Source organism: Lynx rufus, unplaced genomic scaffold (assembly GCF_022079265.1).
Source record: "Lynx rufus isolate CCGP_SWC_20201006 ecotype Redwood Valley unplaced genomic scaffold, mLynRuf1.p SCAF_4, whole genome shotgun sequence".
NCBI classification, from domain to species: Eukaryota; Metazoa; Chordata; class Mammalia; order Carnivora; family Felidae; genus Lynx; species Lynx rufus.
Genome location: NW_025814856.1, coordinates 156703852 through 156716383, shown reverse-complemented (window position 1 = coordinate 156716383; position 12532 = coordinate 156703852). Strand labels below are relative to the sequence as shown.

At 44.8% G+C, this 12532-nt stretch overlaps 1 protein-coding gene and 1 long non-coding RNA gene across 4 annotated transcripts in view; one reads left to right on the top strand and one right to left on the bottom strand.

The window, feature by feature from the left end:
* The first annotated feature begins 7 nt into the window (after positions 1 to 7).
* On the top strand, positions 8 to 2889 carry LOC124523227 (uncharacterized). Its single transcript, XR_006964959.1, has 2 exons — positions 8 to 855; positions 1259 to 2889. It is a non-coding gene; the product is annotated as an uncharacterized LOC124523227 (long non-coding RNA).
* AGK (acylglycerol kinase) overlaps positions 2551 to 12532 on the bottom strand; it is an 81288-nt gene continuing 71306 nt past the window's right edge. For all 3 annotated transcript variants that reach the window (XM_047095068.1, XM_047095067.1, XM_047095066.1), the window contains 3 exons: positions 6666 to 6736; positions 4445 to 4529; positions 2551 to 3380 (listed from right to left, as the gene is read on the bottom strand). In XM_047095068.1, coding sequence (XP_046951024.1) covers positions 3243 to 3380; positions 4445 to 4529; positions 6666 to 6736 — 294 coding nt within the window. In that variant the 3' untranslated portion in view covers positions 2551 to 3242. The remainder of the gene's footprint in view (positions 3381 to 4444; positions 4530 to 6665; positions 6737 to 12532) is intronic.

The following is a 12532-nucleotide window of genomic DNA, read 5'->3' as shown; positions in this document are numbered from 1 at the left end:
CCCCCATTCATGCTCTGTCTCTCTCTGTCCCAAAAATAAATAAACGTTGAAAAAAAATTAAAAAAAAAAAAACCATAATGAGGAAAGGTATGAATTCTGTGCTGTTGAGCAGACCAGCTAGGACACTTCAGGGGTACAGAGTAGAGGAAAAGAAAATCAACCTCCTTATTTACCCAAGCTTGTTGGCTGAATTTTTTTTTTTTTTTTTATAGGTCTGGGAAGTCAACCTTTTCTGCAAAAGGAATGGTTGTAGCCTTGGAAAAATGGTTTTCCTATTTCTCCCAAGTTAGGATTAACATAGCCTCCCTGTCGCCTTAAATGTCAAACCCCTATTTTAATACCCCAGAGTAAGAGTTCTAGCAATGAGACACTGAATCTATTTTTGTTTAAATTCTTGACCTCATAGTATGAAGTTAGTAAGACAGTTGATAAATTTCACCCTGAATACTAGTCGCATAGGTACGTTCTTCTGTTTTGATGGTAATGATTTTAATGCCCTAAAGAAAGCTGGTGTTAATCCTGAAGCTACGAGGAGTGAATGTTTCTTTAATGATTGTTTTGTGGTACAAATAACATCTGTGTATATCATATCTGTATATATGGGAACCAAGTTGTGTGCAGAGAGGTTGATATAACTATATTTACAGAAAACAATTTTTACAATTAAAATTCACATTTTAACATGAACGTGTGCGTTTCAGTCCTTCCCTGGCCCGAGAAATGTGGTTTGTGGTAGGAAGGAGGGATGGCCCAGTGTATGAGCAGAACCTGAATGCGGACGTCACAGTGACAGAGCAACCGGGGCGCCTGGTACCTGTTCTCCTAGAGGCCACGGTCTGCATGAACATCCTCCAGGTAATGGGGACCAAAGCTGGGAAGAATCGTGCCGTCCGGAAGAGCCAGGACTGGGCGTACATATACACACCCACACACTGAAGTTTTCTTTCATTTTTAACCTTTGGGGGAGTGAGTGTAAGGGTAAGATTCCTAACATCACTGACGCTGTATTCGACGCCAGGTTCCTGCTTTCCAAGGCACATGACCGTATGATGTTACCGACTTCCCAGGGATGGGGTGAGAACACGGCGAATCTGTCGCGTGTGTAAACAAAGCACTGCACGCAGTCACGACAGCCATGTGCCCAGACCAGCCACGGCACCAAGCAAAAGACTTGCGTGCTAGGAAGCATCTGGATTTGTATTAGAAATAATCTGGCTTTTGAGTAAAATTCGTCTTTCAAAAGGTTTGTGCCTAACAGGAGTGTCCTTCACCTGGATGTTCTGCGCCAGGACCATGGAAAGAACAAGAGCATGAACGATAAGAAACCACGTTCTCACAGGAAAGAGCCTGAATCAAGAAGGCAAAATTCACACCAGGGAGCCTAGATTTCAGAACGAATACAGATATTAATCTATTCGATATCCTTCCCCAGTTGAAATCCCACTATTTCACCGCAAGGACCCGATTCACTAAATAAATACACATGCGGGTGGCCGATCGGGGAGGGAGCGAGCCGGCTTCTGGGCTCGTCCTTTACAGTCTTATCAGAAAACCAAGACGGTGTAAGATGCTCCTCGCTCCCTTACAAACTTTTCCTCCTCCCACAGCATCTCTGCTCCCCTCTGTGGGCACCAGGGTGTGGGTCCTCCTTCCACTGCAGGGTTTTGGAGGCCACAGCACGGCTTTTACCACCACTCTGAAGGATACAGAGCTGAACAGGTAAGACTTGGTTTTTTTTGTGATCTTCATTCATGAGCTTTTTGTAGCTGCTTTGTAATCCTTTGAAGCATTAGTCTTCACTCTCCAAGGGACTCATGGGCACAGGCATACATACGGTCCTAAAACTGATCTGCCCAAGGATGCGCCTGTAGCCAAGGCCTGCCCATCTGCCCTTTTACACTCCTGTTTCCTCTTTACAAAGAGGAAGGCTCACATCTCCTCCAACCTGGGCATCACCTTCTGGAGTCTGAAAACCTCAGGGGCACCAAAGGGTAAATCCCGATGGTAGTATTGAAAGTAAAGGGCTATAAAGCCTGGTTAGCAAATCCTTCTCAAATCAGCCAGTTTCTGGTTTCTGCTTTCAACAAACTAAAGGAAGATCATTAATAATTTTTGACATGTAATTCCAGAGGAATTCGAAGAACTGAATGTATGACATTAGAATCATCTCTTCTGCTTATGTGCTTAGATCTATAAAGAACAAGGAATATCAAGGATGTTGAGTCCTGTTCTAAGCTGTAACATGGGTTCTTGAACTCGTTAGGATAAAGAGCATTCTCATAAAGTGTTTATAGTATCCATTTTTGGTAATTAAAAATTACTGAAATAAAATGGATGAAAACAATATTAGTTCTGGGTTAACACTAAAGAATTTCCATTTATATTTTTTGTTGGCAAGAAAATAGGGCAAGTGATAAAATTTCAAGCATGAAAATAGATCACGATAGCATTCTTTGCTGAAAGTGTATAGAAATAACCAAAGAACCTATTCGTGTATTTTTGTAAATGGAGGATGAGAGTCAAATTGCTGTATATTTAAATTGCACCAAATATGTTTAAAAGAGTGATATAACAGCTTTATTTTAAAATAACCAATATTTACATGACACCAGGAAATACACATACTGGCAACTCTTAAGTTGATATCTAGAAAGTGTGAGGGATACACGATCTTCCAAAATACTCGTAGGGGTGCGTGAACGGTGGCTGGTGTGCTTTGCCGCACTGACCAGCAAGGCTGGGGGACCGCATGGAGTAGAAGCACCTGGGCTTTTAATTAGAAATGCAGATCCCGGGGCTCCACCCCCAGCTTGAGTTGCTAGGTTTTCGGCATGCACCCCCGGGTGGTTCTCATGCAAACCAATACTTAAGGGCTACTGGAAAAAATAATACAAACTAGTATCTTACAGCATCGCGGCTGAGGGGGAAACACCTCACAGGTTTCTGGACTGAGGGGAGGACGGAGACCAGCGAGATTCGAATCTGAGCTCAGAAAGCAGCAGCACCCATGGAGAAGCCCGGTTGCACCTGGGGGCCGGCGCGAGGTCGGGCCCCTTTCCCTCCACCGCACGCGGGCCCCCGGCGGGGACGGCGCCACGGAGGGGGACAGTGGTCACACGGAAGGAGGAGCATGCGCGGCGAGGGGGGGGGGGGGCGGACCTGGGCCGCGGGGAGGGGCGGGTACTTGCCGAGGCCTCTGCTCCCTTTTGGTCCCACCGGGGGTGCCGCCGCTCCCTGGGCGCTCACTGGGCCGAGCGCGGCAGCAGCTGCTCCCGCTTCCTGGGGTCGCAGAAGAACTGCAGCTTCCGGGGCAGCAGCTTCACCTCCACGGGCATCGCCTCGTACTCCTCGCTGTCGATGCTGAAAGAGCCCCCCGTGCCCTACGGAGAAGAGTATTCGCAACGGCTCTCACCCCCGCAGCCCCCGGACAACGTCACCCTCGCGCAGAGAATTACCCTCCCGTTCTTTAAAAAAAAAAAAAACAACCCCGTGTCACTGCCTCTGACGTGCTGGTTCCGGAGATGTCTCCATTCTGCCACCGGCTCTTTTGTCTCTCCCCCTCCCCTTGTTTGGCTTCCCTCTCTTCCCAGGGTATTTTTTTTGGGAGTCCAGAAACAAGGTTAGGATTTTAAAATACTTACTAAAATACGGGGGTCCTGCCACATCTTACAGGACTTCCTAAACTTAACAACGTTCTAGGACCTAGGAAAACCACTCTGTCCACCTGATGGTTTGCATGGTTCTTCTGGAGGACTTGCTTAGCCTTATAGCTAAAGCACAGCAATATTAATATTACAGGTGCTACAAAACCTTCCATAATTTGTGCATTTAGTTCCACATTTGCTATGTTGAAACTGTGGTGCCACCCACGGTGGGGACAGCTTCTGTTTTACCTACAATCCTTTTTGAATGCCGTGGGACGATGAAGCCTGCCAAAGCCATCTGCAGCAACTCTTTTTCCTGAGGTATTACTCACAGAGTAACTACGTAATTTGGATTATATTCCTAACATTTTCCCCACTTCGATGGGTTATTCTAAGCTTGGCATTTTGTAATACAGAAAAACTTACTGCCATCCCCAACGTGGTTTCCTGATCCTTTATAAAAAATGCGAAGGTAGAATCCACGAGGAGTGTCTGCCAGCTAGAAAATTCTGTGATGGCAGCCTGTGCCTACTTTACACTCGGAAGAATAAAGGCTGAGGAGCCACAAAGGTCGCTTTACACAACCCTGGCTTGAAAACACCGGAAGTCTGCGGGAAGCCCGCACCTCGGTCCCGGTCCCCGTCGCAGGCAGGGGGTGCTCTCGGCTCCCCAGGTCTCCCAGAGCCTGGCAAAGTGCTCTCGGCCCATGCTAGGCGCCCACGTGCGGGTCTGGCACTGGAAAGGCAAATGGACCAAGACAACCCAGAGCTGTGGGAGTGGAGCCCCCCACCCCCGCTCACCTCAGGAAGCAGCAGGGTGCACTGGCTGGCCTGGAGACACTCGGTGCCAGCCGCCCGCAGCCTGGGGTCCCTCACCTTTTTGCTTCTGTCGGTACAAGAAAAAGCACACTTGGGCACCGGCAACTGCGTTTGACTGCCGGAGCACAGCAAGTTCTTTTGCTGAGAGTGAACAGACGGGCTCGTGACAGGATGAACCGTGGGGTTCAGCGAAGAATTTTCCCACACTGATTCTTGCTTAGCCGTGTGATACATTCTAGATTGAGAAGGTTAATTTGCTGAAAAGAATGGTGCTGCAAGTTAGGATGGAGTGATTTTGTACCTAATTCTTGGGCTATTAAAAATCCTCCATTTAAAAGTTAGAACGGGGGCGCCTGGGTGGCGCAGTCGGTTAAGCGTCCGACTTCAGCTCAGGTCACGATCTCGCGGTCCGTGAGTTCGAGCCCCGCGTCAGGCTCTGGGCTGATGGCTCGGAGCCTGGAGCCTGTTTCCGATTCTGTGTCTCCCTCTCTCTCTGCCCCTCCCCCGTTCATGCTCTGTCTCTCTCTGTCCCAAAAGTAAATAAAAAAACGTTGAAAAAAAAATTTAAAAGAACGGATCGAAATTTTTGTAGGGAACTTACTAAACTTTTGCTATCTGATACTTGTGAGTCCATCATTACTTAAGGAGAAAATATCTTTATTCTAATTTAAAGGAGACATTTCTGTTATAGATGTATATGAACAACCAGTTCTGGGGACGCTCTATATTCACGTTAACAGACCACTTGGCATATACCGCTATCTACCTGGGAGCACAGCGAGCAGACCACACACGCCGCCTCATGCACATACACCCTGGAGAGCTTGTCACGGTCAGTGGAGAGAGCAAAAGCTAATCCAAGTTAGTCCGTTATCATTAATTGATAACCAATTCGTTAGTATACGGAACTTCAGAGGTTTCTAAAGCAGCTTCACGATGTTCTATTCAGAGACCCAGAGGAAACGGACATGACTGAATCTCGCTTCCTATAGAGACCAAAGGAAACCGTGTTACTGCTGCCGATGAAAATGTCGACGGCAACGATGCAGAGCATCATGACTTCACCTACACGAAGCAACATAAACATAAGCAGTTTTTGGTCTCAGTTTTGGACATCAGTATTATGAAGGAAATTTGAGCACAGCTGGCCCCGTGGGCCAGGCTCTCAATCAAGACAGTGTGTGGCTTCTGAACAACCTCTAGGAGAAGGGAAAGGCTTTTCCCTTCTTCCTTCTACGACAGATACAGCAAGGAAATCAAAGGCTGCAGAATCAGCTATTCAGCATTTGAAGACTGTAGCAAAGGCAAGAACAACACAAACCAATGAAAGCCATTCTGCTGCGGGTTCTGGTGCAGACAATGGAGTAGCCATGGAGACAGGGCTGCGGCAGCAGCAATGTCTAATCCTTAGACGGGCACAAGAGGGAGCTCTGGGACAAAGCACAAAATAACATAGCTGAGCAGATTACGAGTTGGCATGGCAACACGCAGGCTCCTCGGAGGGGTGGAAGACTGGTGGGGGGAGGGTTTAAGCCGTTCTTAACCAATAAAACTCTGGCAGAGGTCGGCCTTAACAAATCAGGACTGGAGAATATTTGCTAGCGGAAAAGGGGAAAAGCCTGGAGAATGTCCAAGGTACTCAATACCTTTTCAGGTTTTTCATTACTGCCCTGGGAATAGGACAAGGTGGACCGACGTCCATGGTAACCCACCCTCTGAAGTGCTTCACAGCAAGGACTTTCCCACACATACTCTCATGTGAGACTCAAAGACAACCCTGAGGTAGTGAGATGGGATTACAGTATTCCTTTCTATACACAGAGGAAAGGAGCCAGAGAAGTTAAAGCGTTTGCCCAAGTCACGAGGCCAGGACGTGGCAGATCCAGGTTTGTATCCAGTAACTCTGACCCTGAAGCCAAAATCCTGGACACTGTAATGCTACACAGAACCCTTCACTTCGTTGGAAAGGCAGCGCGTGCTCCCACGACGTGATTTTCCCAAAATGAACAGGGAAGGCCAAAGCAGGAGAGCTGTGCTCTACCCGTCAGCCCAGCTATTTGAAAGAAAGAAGGCGTCTCGGTCCCCAAAGCAGATGAGTCCTCTGCCGGGTCTCCATCTGAGGCTTCCTGGGCACGCGCTCTGAAGAGTGTTTCTGAGGATACAAACACTGAGCCTGCACTTCCTAGGAGCCCAGTCCACTTACCCTATGGTTATGAAGTCTCCTTTGCTGACAGTGTCGGGTTCAATGCAGATGTTCATGAAGTCTTCTTTGCTCTACAAGGTCAGGAAGACGAACATTAGCACTCTACATTTTGGCGAACGCGGCCTGTTGTCCTCCTTTGCCCCAGAGTTTTATACTTTGAAGCTCTTTATTATACAGAGGCCTTTACTTGCAGTAACTCCATCCTGAATGCACTCCCTTTCTTTCTTTTACATTAAGACTCTGGTTGAGGTACAATTTACGTAGCATGAAGCTAATCACTGCTTGCTCGTTCGGTTGGTTCCTACTCCCCAGACAGCGAAACGAAAACTCAGGTTTGTCGGAACTCCGAGCGGGACATTTGTGAGGCTTTCACTCATCATCGGGGCTGTTCTGGTGTGTACGGTTCCCTCCCTTGCGGGCCAGGTTTCAGCCCCGCCACCGGCAAAGCCCAGATCCTCACCGTCCGCCAGCATCACCCCACACCGGCTGGAGCCGCTGCTCGGTGTGCGGGGCCCCACTACCTGTGTTTTTTAATGTTCTACGTGCAGTTTTGATATGCGACCAGAGTTGAAGATCCACAGCCTCGTTTCTGCCACGGTAATGTTTTTAAAACTTCATTACGGACCACAGAGAGCTCTGGAAGAACGGAGCTATGAGGAAATGGCTATAAAACCAGACTGGGCTCTTATACCCCTCCGCCCCCGTTTACTACCAGGCCTTGGCTAGCGATACAAATCTGGTCTGTGTCTGCTTCGGGTAGAGGTTTTGTTTTTTTGGACAGGTTCAGAATCTGTCGCCCAAGGATATCTGCTGAGAGCAGACAGCCTTTGCCTAAGACTAAAGAGCGCTACCAAAGCACAACTTTCTCTCTCTCCCAGGAATTACAGATCATAGAGGGGATGACTGTGCTCTAGGTTCACCTTTTATTCAACAACTTGCTGAGTGTCAACTACCATAAACTCTTCTAGGTGTGTGAGTTACATCAGTGAACTAAAAAAACCCAATTATTTCTGCTTACGAAGAGTTTATATTTGACTGGGGAGTGGAGATAACCAAAAAAATAAAAAATAAAAATAAACCCTAACCATAATAAGTTATAGAATATACTAGAAGCATGTGAGAGTGTATCAGTGCAAAAATAGCAAATTACATAGAAACATACATGGTAAATTACAGCATATATTAGAAAACAAGTATATTAGAAGTATAGGAGACTTTATTAGGAACGTGAGATAAAAACTAGCACAAGAAACACCAGATGGTACGGGTGGTAGGGGTCCAGGTGAGCCTTACTCAGGTGGCAGGGGTGTGGGGAGAGGGTGATCTCTGAGCAGACACCTCAAGGAGGTGAGGGAATTAACAACGTGGATATCCAGGACTGTGGTTCTCAGACTTCAGCAAGTATCACCTGCAAGTCTTCTTAAAACTCAGACTCTGGCCCCATTCTCAGATTATGGCTCAGTAGACCTGGGGTAAGCCCCGAGAAAGTCCATTTCTAACAACTTCCCAAGGACTGTACTCAGAACCACTGGCCTAGGGAAGAGCAATCCACACAAAGAGAACCACCAGGGCGGGCGCCGAAGATGGAAGCATGCTCGACAAGTCCAAGAGCAGTGAGGAAGCCAGTGTAGCTGGAGTAGAGCGAGAGAAGGGGAAAATAGGAAGTCAGAGAAGAAGGGAGGCCAGAGCCCTAGGGCCTATAGACCATTCCAAGGAATTTAGCTGTTAGGTTGAGTGAAATGAGGAGTCACTGGAAGGTTCTAAGCAGAGAAATATGATCTGGCTTCATTTTAATAGGACCTCTCTGGCTGCTGTAGTTAGAATAGGAGGAAGGTGGGGGGAGCAGGGCAACCACTTAGGAACCCACTGGAATCACCGAGGCAGATGATGGTGGCTTAGAGCAGTGACTCGGGGAGATCGTGTTAAGCACTGGCAGTAATTAGAAGGTGAAGCCACCAGCACTTCCACAAAGATGTGGAGGGGAAAGAGGGTGGCTTCAAGATGTTTGGCCTGAACAACAGACAGAATGGAATTACAGTCAACAGCAATGGGGAGTCTGGATGGAGCACCAGCATCCAGGGGTGGAAGAAAAGAACAGGAGCTGTTGTGGACACACTGAGATTGAAAAGCATATTAGCCATCTAAGGGGAGAAGTAGACAGTTATACACAGAAGACTAGGATTTGTTTTTTACAAATAGTGCATGTGCAAAAATCAACATCGTAGACACACAGAATTACATGAGAAGACTCGCTCAGTAGATGCTGGAAAGGGACGTGATAAAATTAAATATCCATTCATGATTAAAAAAAAAAAAAAACCCTTAGCAAATTAGGAACAGAAGGGAACTTCCTTCATCTTCCAAAAGGTGTCTACAAAAAAAATCCCATCAAGGGGCACCTGGGTGACTCAGTCAGTGAAACGTCCGACTTTGGCTCAGATCATGATCTCATGGTTCATGAGTTTGGGCCTCGCGTCGGGCTCTGTGCTGACAGCTCAGCCTGAAGCCTGCTTCAGATTCTGTGTCTCCCTCTCTCTCCGCGCCTCCCTTCACTCACACTCTGTCTCTCTCTCTCTCTCAGAAAAGTAAATAAACATTTTTAAAAAGTCCCATCAAACTCAAGAATGAAGCCGCGAAACCTTTCTGTCTACATCGGAGTAAGACAATGACGTCTGCTAGCCCTGCTTCTACTTAACACTCAACTGAGGTCCCAGCCACGGCGGTAAGAGAAAAGATTAGAAGGCCAAGTAGTTGAAAGGAAACACAAAACTTGCACCACTTGCAGCTGATATGGATGAATCCCTAGGAAATCCAAAGGAATCCATAAATGATAAATCAGAACTTGGTCATAAGATTGTTGATCACATATCTATAAAAAATCAATTACATGTCCACCTAAAATATTTGAAAATGAATTTTTAGGGGATACTATCTACAATAGCATCAAAAATTAAGATAACCAGGAATATATCCAACAAAAGACAACATGTTAGAGAAAACTATGAAACTTCATTGAAAGGCATTAAAAACCTAATGAAGAGCTATGCCACTTCATATGATAGCAGAGTCAATATTATAGAAATGTCATTTGTCCTCAAACTGATCTACAGATTCAGCATAATCCTGATCAATATGACAGATTTTTATGTGAAACCTAATAAACCTTTTAAGAAATTTATAGAGGTCAAAGAGCCAAGAACAGCCAAGAGACTCTTTAAGAAGAAAAACACTGAAGGACTTATAAAACGATAATAATTAAAAGCAGTATAGTACTAATCCAGGCCTAGAAAATCAGATCAATTGAAGAGAGAAACTGCGAACACGTCCATGTATGCCTACACCTACAATACAACGGGGGTTTACAGCAGATGGGGGAGACGAGGGTGAGGAAATTCAGTAAATGCTGCTTGGACAACTGGCTTTCTATCAGAAAAGATTATAAAACTGAAGCCCTGCCTCCATCACTCACCAAACTCAATTATAGGTGAAAGTGATTCTTTCTTTTTTTCTTTTTTTTAGAGAGAGTAAAAGTGTTTCTTTTTAAAATAAAAATAGAATCATGTGATGCATACCACACTAGCCTGGTTTTTCACTTAACAATATATGATAACTATCTTTCCATGTCCGTAAACAGAGAACATTTTAAATAAATGCACCAGAATGTATTTAACCAGTCCCTTGGTTCATTTGTTTCATACACTTTGCTATTATAAATACAGTGAACAGAGCGGAACAAGAGATCCTAATTTGCACACACTCCACACCCCTTAAAGCCTCTTTGACTCTGAATGTACTTTTTTAAATGATAAATGAATTTTGAGCTATTACATGGCGGCATCATTGTCTTTGAATTATTTTATTGCATTTGCTTCTACTTCTACAAAGAGGTGTGGAAAAAGGAAATGAATGCGCTGCTGCGGGTGATAAGCAGCACAGTACCCTACACTCTCCTAATTGCATGTGGCTAATCTTGAGCCACAATCACATCCTCGACTGAACTCCATCCATTCACTGGTATTCCATCATCAGAGAAAAGAACGACGATGAGGAACATGAACAAAATACTAGAAACACACATTATCAGAGACTGGGTATAAAAGCAATGCGTAATTAGAAATTTTATCTTTCTTCTTGAAATCCTCCGGAACAAAAACTATTTTTTCAACCTTACTACATTCACTCCCACCAGTGTGTTCAGAATCCCATCATGTAAGAAGGGCATGTCTACACCACGTATGCATCTGACTGTTCCTGTACCATAAATTCTGGAAACATACTTAACAGGGCCAACGGTGTGCTTATGTTTTAGATGCCTCATAGAGATCACCAAGATGCCATCAAGAAAGGGTGTTCTGATTTACCGTTCCAGCAGAAATGCACGAGAGTGCCCACTCGCCCACCGACCCACCGACCCCAACAGGGCACACTAGCATGCTTAATTTAGGACATTTCAATAGTTATTATTTTAATTTGCACTTCTTCGGTGTTGAGAGTTTTTTCTGTTTCCTTACCCATTACATGTTTATAAAAGTTACATCTACCTGATAAGGTAGTTCTAAGGATCCCTTGAGTTGACACTATGTAAAATTCTTAGGACAGTGCCTCGCTTACATTCAGCAAATGTAAGCTATTTTTTCAGGTTTATGTCCTTTGTGAATTTCTATTCTTGTCCTGTGCCTATTATTTATATTAGTACTCTGCCTATTTCTTAAGAATTTGTTATAAAAGAAAGCTATTAACTCCTGCTCTATCACTTCTTTTTCCCAATTTGTCATTAAAAGTTTGTTTATAGTTTCTTTCATTATGAGTAGGCAAATGCATCAATAGGATTTTTGCTTTAGATGCCATGCTTAGAAAGACCTGGTCCTCCCCAAGTTTACATCAATAATCACTTAGCTTTCAGTCGAGTGCTTTCATGGTTTTATATCTTTCTAATTTAACTCTTTAATCCAACTTGAATTAATCTAGGGGAAGGAAGCTGTGTTATCCAAATCTTATAGAACGGACACATATTACTCTTATAGTTGGAAAACAAATCAGTACTCTGTTAACATTAGAGGCGAACTCCCCACTGTACTCATACGTTCAATCCCCACGTTCAGTCTCCAGACTGACTGGGTCAAGTGTAAACATACTACTTGGATCTACATAAAACCCGATCTTAGTAATTGGTCCACAGGTTAGGACAACTTTTCTATTAGCATTCTCACTAACATAAACTACTAAGGTTTTCTCTGTAGCAGGGGTCAGAAAACTCCAAATGGCCCGAGAGTCAATATTCTAGGCTTTGGGGCCAGAGAGTCTGTGGCAACTACTCGACTCTGCCGTCATGGCACGAAAGCAGCCAGACAGCATGTATGTGAATGAACGTGGTTCTTCCAATTAAACTTTACTTATGGACATTGAAATTCGAATTTCCTATTCTTTCTGCACATCACAAAATATTCTTTTTGATTTTCTTACACCCATTTAAAAATGTAACATCGATTCTTAGTTTGTGGGTTATACAAAAACAGGTGGCAGACCAGTGTGCCGACCTCTGTATTATGTCAACATTTTTTGGTGCATTGTCAATAGGGGCACAATCCAGAACTTTCTGCACTAACGGAAACATTTTGTATCTGTGCTTTCCAGTGTGGTAGCTACTTGCCACTATGGCTAACGGGCACTTGAAATGTGGCTATTGTGACTAAAGAAATGAGTGCTAGAGTTATTTAACCCAAAGAGCCACGGGTCTAGAGGCCACTGCACTGGACAGTGGATGTCAACAGACTGGATTCTATGTATGTATATATATCTTTTTTTCTCCTGGGGACCTAAGTCCATACATTTAATGTAGTCACAAAAATACTGGAGAGTTGCTCAGG